General features: G+C 33.5%; 1 protein-coding gene across 2 annotated transcripts in view; it reads right to left on the bottom strand.

The window, feature by feature from the left end:
- The window catches only part of COL21A1 (collagen type XXI alpha 1 chain), a 185071-nt gene that overhangs the window by 54866 nt on the left and 114567 nt on the right, over positions 1 to 15638 (bottom strand). For both annotated transcript variants that reach the window (XM_055079962.1, XM_055079961.1), the window contains 4 exons: positions 11821 to 11874; positions 11284 to 11335; positions 10650 to 10705; positions 10472 to 10525 (listed from right to left, as the gene is read on the bottom strand). In XM_055079962.1, the coding sequence (XP_054935937.1) occupies positions 10472 to 10525; positions 10650 to 10705; positions 11284 to 11335; positions 11821 to 11874 (216 nt within the window). The remainder of the gene's footprint in view (positions 1 to 10471; positions 10526 to 10649; positions 10706 to 11283; positions 11336 to 11820; positions 11875 to 15638) is intronic.

The following is a 15638-nucleotide window of genomic DNA, read 5'->3' as shown; positions in this document are numbered from 1 at the left end:
GGTATCCTTGTCTTGTTCCTGATTTTAGCAGGAAAGCTTTCAGCTTTTCACTGTTAGTATTATTTTGGCTGTGGGTTTGTCATAAATGTCCTTTATCATGTTGAGATATATTCCCTCTATATTCATGTTGATGAGAGAGTTTTTTATTATGAATGGATGTTGAATTTTGTCAAATGCTTTTTCTGCATCTATTGAGATGATCATATGATTTTTGTCTTTCCTTTTGTTAAGGTGGTGTATCATATTGATTGATACGTATATGTTGAAGCTTCCTGTGATCCTGGAATACATCCAACTTGATCATAGTGAATGACCATTTTTATGTATTGTTGAATACACTTTACTAATATTTTGTTGAGGACATATGCATCTACATTCATCAAAGATATTAGCCTGTAATTTTTTTTTTTTTGTAGTGACTTTGTCTGATTATAGCATCAGGGTAATTTGTGGCCTCATAGAATGAATTTGGGAGTGTTACCTCCTCTTCAATTTTCTGGAATAGTTTGAGAAGGATAGGTATAAATTCTTCCATACCTGTTTGCTAAAATTCCCTAGGGAAGTCATCCAGTCCTAGGCTTTTGTTTACTGGAAGTTTCTTTTTTTTTTTATTACAGATTCAATTTCACTTCTAATGATCAGCCTGTTCAAATCATCTGCTTCTTCTGACTCAGTCTTGAGAGACTGTACATTTAAAAATTTATACATTTCTTCTACGTTATCCAATTTATTGGTGTATAATTGTTCATAGTATTGTCTTATGATTTTTTCTCTCTCTGTGGTATCAGTTGTTATTTCTCCTTTCCTTTCTTATTTTGTTTATTTGGATCCTCTCCTTGTTGGTGAGCCTGGCTAAAGATTTATCAACTTTCTTTATCTTGTTTCCATTGATGTTTTCTGGGATTATCTCTTTCTTTCTTCTTCTTCTTTATTTTGTCTCTATTTTATTTGTTTCCTCTTGATCTTTTTTATTTCTTTCTTTTTGCTGACTTTGGGCTTTATTTGTCCTTCCTTTTCTTATCCTTCTAGGTGGTAGGTTAGGTTGCTCTTTTGAGATTTTTCTTGCTTATTGAGGAAGGCCTATATAGCTATGAACTTCCCTCTCAGCTGCTTTTGCTGCATCCCATATCTTTTGGAAAGTTTTGTTTCCATTTTCATTTGTCTCAAGGTAAACATTTTCTGATTTTCTCTTTGATTTATTCATTGATCCATTGGTTTTTTAGTAGAAAGTTTACTCTCTCTGTGTTTGTGTTTATCCCATTTTCTTTCTGTGATTGATTTCTCGTTTGATACTATTGTGGACAGAAAAATTGCTTGATGTAATTTCTATCCTCTTAAGTTTGTTGAGATTTGTTTTGTGGCCTAGCATGTGATCTACCCTAGAGAACATTCCATGTGCACTTGAAAACAGTGTGTATTCTGACGTTTTTAGATGGAATGTCCTATAGATATCTATTAAGTATAAGTGGTTTATGGTCTCATTTAAGACCAGTGTTGTCTTATTGATTTTCTGTCTGAATGATCTTATATTGATGCAATTGGTGTGCTAAAGTCCCCTAATATTATTGTATTATTGTCACTTTCTCCCTTTATCTCTCTTAATATTTCCATCTAAGAAGGATATAAAGATTCAGAAAGTAATAGTGGTAGAAGACATTCAAAGAAGTCTTAACATGTCTATAATTGGAGTTCTTAGATATAAACAAAAACAATGTAATAGAATGTCTATTTAAAACTGTAATCCAAGGTAACAGTCCAGAATTAATAGTCCTGAATCTACTTATTGACAGGATTTGGAATAACTGAAATTCTTAATTCTGAGACAAAACTTATACTATTAAACTTTAAACATAAAGTATTTTTTTAACACTGTGGGCTTTCAAACAAAAAGACAAAGCCACTTACAAGGGAAAGACAATTACGTTGGTCTCAGCAACATACATGACGGCAATGAAGCAACATTTCAAAGAAATTCAGAGAAAAGCAGTGAAAAGCAGCAGATAAGAGTTTAAAGGGATAATGGCAATGGCAAAACAGTGACAGGCTGTTATTAAAGTAACAAGAATATAGAAAAACATGTTAAAATATAAGAATTCAGAGAATACTGTATTCACAAGCCCTTCCTAAGGAATATACCAGAGGAGAAGTTTCATCCAGCCCAAATGATGACTATGGGATATTGGTGAAGGGGCTGGTGATGAACACTGAATATATTAATTGCAAATTTGAAACAAAGGTGGGGAAAGAGTGGAAAAATAGTTTATAAATATTATATGATCTGACAAAGTAAAAGTATGATTAAACAATAAGAAGAAAAGGAAAAGGGAAAGAATAAAATAGAATAAATTGATTAATTGCCACATAGATGATAGGGTATCATTTAAAGTTAATAAAACAAATAATATATGCCTAAGTAAGGCAAAGGGGGCATAAAGGAACTCTAAAATGTATTTTTTATAGACTATTAAAGGTATTAGTATAAAGACCATTAGTAGTTAACACTGGTATACAGTATATCTGAAAGTTGTTGAGAGTAGATCTTAAAAGTTCTCATCACAAGAAAAAATTTTTTTCTATATTTTTGTATCTATATGAGTTGATGCATTTTCACCAAACATTGTGGTAAACATCTCACAATATGTAACTTAGACAGTGCTGTATGTCAATTACCTCAATAAAACTGCAAAAAAGAAAAGGCCACTGAGAAAAATATACACATTTTCCTAAATCCCAAATAAAATAAAAGCAAAAAGGAAAAAATAACAGATCACATTAAGAAGGAAGTATAGTAAATACAGCATAATGCACATAGTAAGTATAAAAAATTATAACATAATCATTATGACAGAGATAAGACCAATCCTATCAGTCAATAATAAAAATATTTCAGATTGCTTTAGAAAGGAAAGACCAATTCTATGCTTGATAGAAGAGAAACAACTAGAACAAAGTGATTCAAAAAGCTTAAAGCTACACAACAGCAGGACGGGCATTGTTTCTGCAAACAATACAAATAATCAGAAAGGGGAATGTAATCCTGGTAAAGACAAGGCAGAATTCAAGCTAAAAATTATTAAAGAAGACAAAAATGACATTTTATAATGCTAAAGCCACAACTCAAAATGAAGTTATAACAGTTGCGAATAACTATGCAACAAACAACATAAAAACCACCTTCACAAAACAGAAGATGGAAGGAAAAGTAGATGGAAATGCATTAAGAGGGACAATAACAAATCACACTCTGTCCAAAGCATGTCAAACAAACCAGAAATTAAGTATATAGATGATCTCAAAAAGATAGTCAGTGAAATAGATCTAATGAATGGATACTGAGTTTCACATCTCAGAATAGAGATTCACCTTCTCATATGCACAGTGAACACTCCTGAAAACTGAACATACAATAGTTCAAAGACTAAAATTCAATAAATCCCATAAAGAAAAAATTATACAAATAATATCCTCTGATGCAGTGTAAGAAGACCAGAAATTGATAACAGAATCAAAATTAAATGCCTTTCAACCTAAAAAAAAACTTTTTTTTTAACTTTTAAATAACTCTTGGAAAAACAAAAATAAAACCAAAATTGCAAAAATTCTAAAAAATTATATTAATGGCAACATTACACATTAAAATCAAGGGGGTATAATTGGAGTAATGATCAGAAAAAAATTTATAATTTAAATACTAAGAGCAAAAAATAGTGAAAGAATAATAAATAAATTTAATTCCTAATTATGAAATATAGAAAAAATATAAGAAAAAAAGATAGAAAGAATATAGATTAACAAGTTTAAAAAACTGGAAATATCAATGAAGTTAATAATTAAATTACAATGTTAGATCTTTAAATAAAAACCAACATAGTAGAGAAACCAAAAGCTTACACAATCACACAAAAAAGAGTAGAAAGGGAAAGTATAAATATTCAAAGAAACAACAGAATAATCATTGAAACAGAAAACTTTTTAAAAATCATGAGAGGAATTTGCATAATTTGATAGAAGTCACTTGAAAAATCTGGATGGAATGGCTAATTTTCTAAGAAAATGAAGTTTGCTATCATTGCTTAAGCCAAAAAATTTTCATGTAAGAAATAAGAGGAAGTTATCCAGGAAAAAACTCAACAAAAAAGCACCAGGTCCAGATGAAGGAAAAACCCTGTAGTGTTTGATTTCAACTGTAACTACCGATAATAAGTCATTATTACAAAATATATAATATCAGGAATGAAAAATAGGACATTACAAATCCTACATCAAAAGGACAAGAATAATGCAACGTTATAAACAAAATATGTCAACAAATTTGAAAATTGAATGAAATGGACTATATCCTTGAAAGGTACAAATTACCAAAACTTAACTGAGAAGAAAGAGAAACTCTAAATAGACCAATATTTAGCAATGGAATTGAATTAGTACTTAAAATCTTCCTCACACCCACAAAGCCCGGGTCTAAATGGCTTCACTAATGAATTGTGCCAAATAAGGAAGAAATGATACCAATTCTATAAAAACTCTTTCAGAAAATAGAAGACAGTATTATTTTGATATCAAAGCCATACAGGGGCTTCCCTGGTGGCACAGTGGTTGAGAGTCCGCCTGCCAATGCAGGGGACACGTGTTCGTGCCCCGGTCCGGGAAGATCCCACATGCCGCGGAGCGGCTGGGCCCGTGAGCCATGGCCACTGAGTCTGTGTGTCCGGAGCCTGTGCTCCGCAATGGGAGAGACCACAACAGTGAGAGGCCTGTGTACCGCAAAAAAAAAAAAAAAAAAAAATTTCCAAATTGAATCCAACATGTAAGATTAATAATATAAGATGAACAATTGGAGTTTATCCCAATAATGCAAGTTTGACGTAAAATACAAAAATCAATGTTATATATCATATTAAGGAAATAAGGGAGGAAAACAATATAATCAACTCAATAAATGTAAACAAGGTTTTTGATGAATTTCAACACCTAGTCATAATTAAAAAGAGAAAAAACTCTCAAGAGAGTAGTAATAAAAAGGAATTTCCTCAACTTGATGTAAGGTTTCTATGTAAAACCAGCAAGTAACACTGGTGAAAGACTGAAGGCTCTCCACCTTGTCGGAAACCAAGGCAAGAAAGTACATTCTCACCACTTCTACTCAATATTGTATCAGAGGGCTGGGTTAAAACTATTTAAAACTATATTTAAAACTATTAAAATAACGTCATATCAATATAAATTGGTATAGTAGAAGAAAACTGTCTTGATTTGCAGACAGTATGATCATCTATGCAGACAAGCCTAAGGAATTTACAAAGAAAGTTGCAGGAACTGATAAACAGATTTAGCAATATTGCAGGATATATGATCAATATGCCAAAACAAATTGTATTTTCATATGCTAGCAACAAACAAAAATAAATTAAAAATAAACTATTTGTAAGAGTATAAAAAATAAAATACTCGGGTATTAATTTAACAAAACATTCAAGACATGTACACTGAAAACCACATAACATTGCTGAGATAAATTAAAGAAAACCAACATAAGTGGAATGATATGCTGTGTTGATACTTCCCCATATTGAATAGGGGCTGGATTTGTGGACTCGCTTCCAAATGGAATGTGGAAAGGAAAAAGCAGTAACTTCACAGTGGAGAAAACTGACAAATATATTTGGCCCTTGAACAACACAGGTTTGAACTACAGGGGTCCACTTATATGCGTTTTTTTTTTCAACAGTAAATAGTATAGTACCGCGTGATCCCTGGTTGGTTGAATCCACGGATTCGGATCCATGGATACAGAGGGCCAACTTTAAATTATACTAGGATTTTCAACTGTGGGGAGGGTCCTGACCCCCACGTTGTTCATGGGTAAACTGAACATGGATAATACCATAACCAAGGGACCAAGGTTAACATACCAATGATCAGACATGTGGATAGTATTTACTCTCTAATATGATGAGAAGGGCACTGACCTTTGTGTTACCCTTCTCTGCCACTCCCAAAATAATTCCAGTCTAATCAGACAAACCCAAATTGAGTGACATTCTACAGAAAACCTAACTAACGCTCTGCAAAACTATCAAAGTCATAAAAAGTAAGAAAAGACTGATAAATCATCATGGATTGGAGGAGACTAAGGAGGCATGACAAAAAAAATGCCATGTGGTGTATCCTGGATTGGATCCTGGAACTACAAAAGGGCATTAGAGGAAAAACTGATGAAATCCTAATAAAGTATGGAGTTCCATTTACAGCAATTTGACAATACTCATTTCTTACTTTTGACAAATTCATCATAGTAATATAAGATGTTAACATCAGGAAAAACTGGGTAAGGTGTATAAGGAAACGTCTCTGTACTATTTATCTACAACTTTTCAGTAAATCTAAAAGTATTCCAAACTAAAAAGTTTCTTTAACAAGTTTCAGAAGGCTTTTTTGCAAGAAAATTCCAAGCTTATATGAAATTTATATCGACCTAGACTATTACAATTTTAAAAAGAAAAACAAATTTAGATGCTTATACTGATTCCCAGACTTAATTTAAAGTTATGATAATCAAGACAGTGTGTTGTTGACAAAACGATAGAGGTATAGATGAGTAGAACAAAATCAAGAGTCCAAAAATAGGTTCACACGTATATTGATTAATTGATACTTGGCAAAAATGCTCATGTAATTCAATGGGAAATGATAGTCTCTTCAATAATTTGTGCTGGAAAAACCAGGTCTCCAAATGGGGGAAAAAAAGAACCTTAACTTTTACCTCACACCATACATAGAAATTAAAATCATCCAAATGGATCATAGAGCTAAATTTGTAAGCTAAGATGATACAGTTTTAGAAAATATGATGTTCTATATGTGCATTTAGAAAATTTGAAAATATTTTCTTTTAGAAGAAAAGATAGGAGAAAATCTCTGCCCCTAAGTTAGGTAAAGATTAAATAGAACACAAAAGGCATGAACCAAAAAATATTTTAGGAAGTTAGACTTCACCCAGAGTAAAAACTTCTTCCCATCAAAAGACACCATTAAGAAAGAAAGGCAATCCAAAGGTCAGGAGATAATATTCACAAATACATCTGATAAAGGACCAATATCCAGAATATACAAAGAACTCTTACAATTCATCAATACGAAGACAAACCACCCAAAGTTTTTAAAAATGGTCAAGTGTTTTGAATAGATACTTCACAAAAGAAGATATACAAATAGCCAACAAGTCCATAAAAAGATGTCAACACTGTCAGTCATCAGAAAAATGCAAACTAAAACCACATGAGATGCCATTATGTACCAACTAAAATAGCTAAAATACAAAATATTAAGTGTTGGCAGGATGTGGTAAAACTGGAATTCTCTTGAATTGCTGATGGCAATAGAGAAGAATGAAAACACTTTGGAAAACAGTTAGGAATTTTCTTAAGAAGTTAAATATACATACACTCACCATACAATCCAGCAATTCTACTAGGTATCAACCCAAGAGAAATGAAAACTTGTTCAACTCAGATGTGCATAAGAATATTCATATCAACATTATTCATAAGTGCCAAATATAGGAATTCAAATGTTCATCAGCTGATAGATGAAGAAACCAACTGTCATATATCCATATGACTAAATACAGTATGATTATATTTAACTGACATTGTGAGAATGGTAAAACTATAGTGACAGAAAGCAGAGTCCCCAACATTGCATGAGACAATTCTTTTGAATGAATGAATGAATCAATTAATCAATCCCCATCCCTCCCTGTCCCTCACCCTTTCCCTCACCAACACCCCCTTACCCCTCTCTCTATATATAAAATATATATATACACACACATAAAAATATAAATATTTATTTTGATATATATGATATATAAATATACATTTATATATTGACAAATACATTATAAATAATGTAAATACACACACACACACACACACACACACACACACACACATCCTATTGGTTTTGTTTCTCTGGAGCAACCCTGACTAATACACAACCAAATGCAATGCACAAATCTTGACTGTATCAGGTGAAAAAAATAGTTATTTAGAACAATTTTTAAACAATTAGAAAAATTTGAATATGGGCTCATATTAGAAAATAGTACTGTATTGATATTAAATCTCTTGGGCATCATAATAGAATTAAAGTATTCTTAGGAGATATAAGCTAAAGCGTTTAGGAGAGAAATGCATGGTGTCTCATTTACTTTCCAGTGGCTCAACAAAAAACAATAATAGAAATAAATGTTCATATATTTATGAGGTTCAATTTTCTGTAGGACTGAAAAATTCCAAAACAAAAATCTGGGTGGGAGGAAGAAAATAGATTTTAATACGGTCAGAGAAAATTAGGTATGATTCATTATCCAAAGATTCCAAAATGGAAATATAAACTGTGGACTATCCAGACAAGAATATTATTCAGTACTAAGAAGAAATGAGCTATCAAGTCATGAAAAGACATGGAGAAGGCTTCCCTGGTGGCACAGTGGTTAAGAATCCGCCTGCCAACACAGGGGACACGGGTTCGAACCCTGATCCGGGAAGATCCCACATGCAGCAGAGCAACTAAGCCCGTGCGCCACAACTACCGAGCCTGCGCTCTAGAGCCCAAGAGCCACAACTACTGAGCCCACATGCCACAACTACTGAAGCCTGCACACCTAGAACCCATGCTCCACAACGAGAAGCTACCGCATTGAGAAGCCAGTGCACCGCAATGAAGAATAGCCCCCACTGGACGCAACTAGAGAGAGCCCACACACAGCAACAAAGACCCAACGCAGCCAAAAATAAATAAATAAATAAATTCATTTTTTAAAAATATAATAATAGTAGTAAGAGGGAGGAAGGAAATTTTTGGAGGTGACAGATATGTTTATGGCATTGATTGCAGTGATGGCTCACTGCATATACTTACATACAAACTCACCAAATTGCCTACATTAAATACGTACAGGTTTTTGTATGTCAATCATACCTCAATAAAGTGTTTTTTTAAAAAAAGCTCAAAAAGGCACCTTCAGGCTATGTTCAAATCAAAAAATAGGAAGTAAACGAATTCCTTATTCAACACTTATTCCTTTATCTTACTCTGTCACTACCATACCATTCTAAGTAGGTAACACTTACACCATTTTTGAAATGGAGAAAACTGAAGGTCAAAGAATTTGACATACATCATACAGCTAGTTACAAAAAGTCATTGAGAGGTGGAACTCCAACTCGCTTCTATTCTCTACACTCTACCACCCCCAAAAATGTATAATCTCATTTCTTGGGGGCACAGGGCCTTTTGACAACAGAAGACAAAGAAAAATTAAATTAGATGAATCCCTAATCTGCAGGTAAGGAGAAGAATCTGTGTTCTCTAACACAGAGAAACTAGATTATAAGCTCCATGAGAGTTTTGTTTTCTTCTATATGTCCAGCACCTAATAAATATCAATAAATATCTGTTTAATCAACAAATAGGAAATAAATACAAAACCAGTGAAATATAATTAACAACACATGACTAATCTCTTGAAAATGGGCCCCCATATTTTACATTCAGGAAGTACTATCTATAATCTTTAAGGAATCATTGATATTTGGAGAACTTTCATAACCTTTAAGTGAAAAAATGGACAATGTTTCCAAAGGAAGGGAAAACATCTATAGACCAAGAAAATTTGGACTGAATTTCTAGCAAGTTTGGCCTTCAAAGTGCTGACCATTAGGAAAATTGATGACATCTCTAAATCCAATGCTTGATCAAGTGGTCTCGGTGGTTGATGGATTTACACAAATTCTCTCCTTAGGGATCAAAAAACAAAAACAAAAACAAAAACAAAACAACGTACAGTAGGACAATGATGTGGATTGCTGGCTCATTCTAGATACACTGACTTGAATACATATACCTACCTGATGTCTTTTTATTTAATAAGCTATAGAAAGCCTGTTTCTATTTGATAATTGACCCAAAAATTTTCTTTATGTAAGAATAAGATGATGTTAACCCACCATCGTAAGGGCATGTGCCTTTGAGTTTTTTCAGGACTGGTGAGTGATTGGCACTTTTGCTGTTCTTCTTGCTCTAATTCTCCCATTCATACCACACAAGTTGTCAGGGCTAAGGTTGAAATTGTTAGGGTTAAGGGTTCCGTCCCTGCTCTCTAAAAAAAAATTTAATCCCTTGGGAGACACAACTAAGTCCTTCTGCCTCTAATCCACCAAACAAACCCATCTGAATGACTCATCTAAGAAGCTCAACCTTCTAATATCCTGGGATTTTATTTCCAACACAGAAGAATTCATGATAAACTCAAAATAAATTTAGAATCATTTTAAAATTACACTAAAACAACTTTTAGTTCATTCATTTTATACCAATGTCATACATAAGAAAAGTCTAATATCTGTACATTTTTCTCATATTCACTCACAAGTTACAGAAATCTTTTTTTTTTTTTTGTAAATACCTTGTAACCAGGGCTACCCATTAATCCATCCTTTCCATGTCTTCCTGGTTCTCCCTGAAAAAATAAATACAAGTATTTTAATATATTTTTTGTGCTAATTTTTCTTTTTAAAAGAAGATGGTAGAGGTTACATTTTATTTAGAGTAAAATACTTCAGAACTTTTTCTGTCAAACTCACAGCACGTCCAGGAAGGCCAGGAAAACCAGCATTCCCCTTTTCACCTTTTGCACCCTGTATTAAAAATAAACACTTAAAAACAATCCTTACAATAAGGCTTTAAAATTCCAACTCGAACTTAAATAGGAAAGTAAGCTAACTTCCTTACAGAGTGACAGAACTCATGGAACCACAGCTTGCATTGGCCCTGCAGCTTTCATTAAATTATTATTTTACCAGGACACAACATGACACTGAGGATAAGATAGATGCAGAATTACAAGCATCTAAACACAGAAACCACTACTTGGTAAAAGTAAAAAGCAATGAGCATCTTAAATATAAAGAGACTAAACATTTCCTTCAATGTGAAAAAATAGGATTCTCAATGGACACTGTTAAACAGCTATCACTTCCAAGGAATCTCTCTGTAAATATTTTTAAAGTTCAGAAGGCTCAGTAACACAAAGTATTCTTATAGAATACCATGCATAACAGTCAACAGTTATTTTTCCATTGTTCTGAATAAATCCCCTGAGAAAGGTGAACAAAGCTAATTGTTACAACAGTGGGCTGGGACTGAAATTCAAATTTTCTATTTCCATTGTATTGAAAGTTCAATATGGATACTTTGTTTTGGGATCTATACTTCCCTTTTTGCCATAAAATCCAGGTGATCCTTTATCTCCTTTGGGACCCATTTCACCCTAAAAGATAAAAATATAAATCCTGAATTTTAGAGAAATATTAATATTTCACTTATATATTAAAGAAAAAACAATTCCAATTATAAACAACAGAGTTTAATATGCCCACATCAACATAAAATAGAAATAAATTATTTAAAGTTTGTTTACAAAAGTCCTATTTCCCAGGCTTTATAACCAAAAGCAAGGAAAAACCAGGGCATTTGTTACTATAACAGGGCCTTATAGTAAAAGGTTTATAGTTAAGAGAATTTCTATATAATGAAAACTACTCATCAATTTTTAAATACTATAAGATTTATGGCTGAAAATTTTAAAGGAAATTTGTAAAAGCTTTATGTAAACTATGATTATTAATCTTAACCCAGTCATTTACTTTAATATACTTTAATTTACATATCAGCACTTATTTATAACATAAAGTACTTTCAATTTGAAATAAAATATGGCATTGCTTAATTTTAAGAAGAACAGATTTCTTCAACCTTTGATCCTGGCATTCCATGAAGCCCAGGAAAACCAGGAAGTCCACGGTCACCCTGAAAATAAAACAAATTAATTAAAGAAAACACATTTCGGCCTAAAAAAAAAAATCAACATATATTCTTCCACCTCATTCTTTTCAAATTCATTGGAAGTAAATCTGCAAACTGTTCAGTGCACATCTACATTAAAACCCTATCTCTATGAAAGACCAATCCTCATTTATCAGGGTTTCATTTATAATCAGAGAAGGAAAGTATTTGGGGCCAGGGGAATCTCATCAGCAATGCTGATTCCACCCTTAGAGAGTAGCCACCTATTCTAAAAATATTTAGGCTTTTACAGTAGCAAGGCCTAGGAGTTAATAGAAGTGATCAAGTGCCAAGACTGTGGAGAGACCCATCCTCTGAGGTCCCAGCTTAGTGAGGACAAACCCTGAGCTGAAGGTCTCAAAACACTCTAGGATTCTGTGGAATTTTCTTCCAGTTGCTGATCTTAGGAAATTGTTCATAGTAGGTATCTATCCAGATGAGTTTATGAAGAGGAAAGGCCATCTCTTCAAAGGAGGGGAGATGGAGAAAATCACAACAGCTTGATATTTAGTGGACATCGTTTTAAGACTTATTTCTGTGGGACATACTGGGTGCTATTGCCTTAGCTTCAAAAATCTTAATTGTCAAGACACAGTTAAGAGAAGCCCAATGGCTGGCACAGCAAGATTTGGGTCAATTCACTTTTATTTAGGCAAATTAAGACATTACCTACAAACAATTCATGATCTTCTTAGCTTGTCTGGTAGGGAGAGAAGAGGATGTGACCTGTTCTCTATGATGGATATAATTCTTAGAAATCTTAATTTAATGAGGGTTATTTATCCACATGTTTTAAAGAGTGACACAGTTATTCAAGGCATAGAACCCTTCAAAGGCAACATTACTACTCCATTTTCAGTTTCCAGCACTATCTAATAAATTAATGGTGAGAGAACCACCTGAGCTAACTCAGGCTGAATTGAGATGAGCAGTTGAAGGCCAGGTAGACTAAGATACACTCTTGATAAGATGGAACTAAGCTGGGCAATGAGTACTTAATAAAAGTACAGAAGAAAGGGGCAAAGCAGGATTCCCTTTAAGGATGAACCAAGTCCCAGCTAAGAGTTCCTTTTTCTGGCTACAGTTTATAGAAGACACCATCTTCAAACTTTATTTTCCTGAAGATAAGACAAACTCATCTCAGATGAACTGAAAAGACGAGGAGCATTAACCCACATTGGAACCAAAAAAATATATAATCTGGACAAAGCTACCCACATGGGCATAAGCAAGATTTTTAAGTAAAATAAAAGGCACAGCATCCATGTTAATATACAGCAATGAAACGGGGGAGGGGCAGAGAAATTTAGCAAAATGCTTGGGGAATACTAAGACAATACCTACAAAATACAAAACACGAGAACGTGTGACCCAAACACAATACACTCAGTCAAGTTGTGTCCAAGGTTTAAAAGTAATGGGTAGCAAATAAGTGGTAAATTTTAGCCAACATCTATCTACAATAGGCACATAACATGAAAGACAAAAAAATGCTCTTGTGTTGGCCATTGAGCCATTGGATCATCAGTTACTGTAGTAAAACTTAGCCTAAGTTAATTAATATAAAAATTGGTATACTAGGAAAAAAGAGGCTGTCAAACAATAACATTAAAAAATACATTTGGCAATGGCTTTGGGACTAAGTAGTGGGCGGTGAAAAATAATTTTTGGAGGTTGGAAATACAGTGATTCATGCAATGCAGTGGTGAACATTTGATTTAAAAAAACTTTGCTTTTAATAAGCTGCAAAGGCAAATAATGCATCCAATAAACATAGCTAAAGAACTGAGAAAACAGAATGTTGGTATAATGAATCAATTAGTGTTGGCTGTATTTGACAAGGTAAATATAAAAGAGATGAACTCAGAAAAGAATCGGCCAGTTTGCAAGTCATAGTTAGAAGGCATAGACCAAGTCCCAAAATATTGGAATTGGGAGGATACACCTTTTTTTTCTCATCTCTGACAGGTAAATAATGAAACTGGAGAAGGCCTTTAAGAGAACTTCAGTTGAAACTCAGCCTCTGGGAAGGACCAGTCAAGAGTGTGGCCATAAACACCATTCTCAAATTCTCTAAATCAGTTAAGGTAGGTCCAAAACATTCTCTCAAGATGGACATAGTGGCTCAAGAAAAAGAAATTATTAATAACTAATTAATTAATGTAGAAAGGGCCATGACTAAAACAGGACTGTGGATGATGTTACTGGCTGGAATCAAAAGTCAAAGGTACAAAATTACAAATATGTATTTTGCTGTTGAGAGAATTATTCTTCCAAAAGAGTCACAAACCTGGACTAAAAGAGATTGTGACTCTGAAATTTAAAAACAATGTTGCCCAGTATTACCACTATTTTTAATGTTTTTCTAGCCAGTTTAGACTAGCCCATGAGTTTAGACAAAATATAAAAATAAGAGAGGTAAAGCCTAGAAGGAAGAAAACAAATTATCTTTGTTTATGATTACATATCTAATATGCCAACATACCTAATACCCTGAAATAATTAGTATGAGAAATCAGTTAATAACTGTCTTAAAAATTAATATACAAAATAGTTTTTATACGTATAAACATTAAGCAATATAAAAATATATTAAAGAAAAAGTTCCACTTATAATAGGACCAAAAGAGATTAAAAATTCCTACATATAAACATAGGTAATGTTGAGAACCAATAAAAAATAAAATTTTAATAATATTCCATTGAGATTTTTTTTTAACATCTTTATTGGAGTATAACTGTTTTACACTGGTGTGTTAGTTTCTGCTTTACAATAAAGTGAATCAGTTATACATATACATATGTTCCCATATCTCTTCCCTCTTGTGTCTCCCTCCTCCCCCCCTCCATCCCACCTCTCTAGGTGGTCACAAAGCACCGAGCTGATGTCCCTGTGCTATGCGGCTGCTTCCCACTAGCTAGCTATTTTACATTTGGTACTGTATATATGTCCATGCCACTCTCTCACTTCATCACAGCTTACCCTTCCCCCTCCCCATATCCTCAAGTCCATACTCTAGGAGGTCTGTGTTTTATTCCCATCCTACACTAGTCTCTTCATGACATTTTTTTTCTTAGATTCCATATATATGTGTTAGCACACGGTATTTGTTTTTCTCCTTCTGACTTACTTCACTCTGTATGACAGACTCCAGGTCTATCCACCTCATTACAAATAACTCAGTTTCATTTCTTTTTATGGCTGAGTAATATTCCATTGTATATATGTGCCACATCTTCTATTTCCATTCATCTGTTGATGGACACTTCGGTTGCTTCCATGTCCTGGTTATTGTAAATAGGGATGCAATGAACATTTTGGTACATGACTCTTTTTGAATTATGCTTTTCTCAGGGTATGTCCAGTAATGGGATTGCTGGGTCGTATGGTAGTTCTATTTGTAGTTTTTTAAGGAACATCCATACTGTTCTCCAAAGTGGCTGTATCAATTTACATTCCCACCAGCAGTGCAAGAGGGTCCCCTTTTCTCCACACCCTCCCCAGCATTTATTATTTCTAGAGTTTTTGATGATGGCCAATCTGACCGGTGTGAGATGATATCTCATTGTCGTTTTGATTTGCATTTCTCTAATGATTAATGATGTTGAGCATTCTTTCATGTGTTTGTTGGCGATCTGTATATCTTCTTTGGAGAAATGTCTATTTAGTTCTTCTGCCCATTTTTGGATTGGGTTGTTTGTTTCTTTGTTATTGAGCTGCATGAGTT

This window comes from Physeter macrocephalus, chromosome 18, assembly GCF_002837175.3.
Source record: "Physeter macrocephalus isolate SW-GA chromosome 18, ASM283717v5, whole genome shotgun sequence".
NCBI lineage: Eukaryota > Metazoa > Chordata > Mammalia > Artiodactyla > Physeteridae > Physeter > Physeter macrocephalus.
This window is presented reverse-complemented; position numbering and strand designations above follow the sequence as displayed.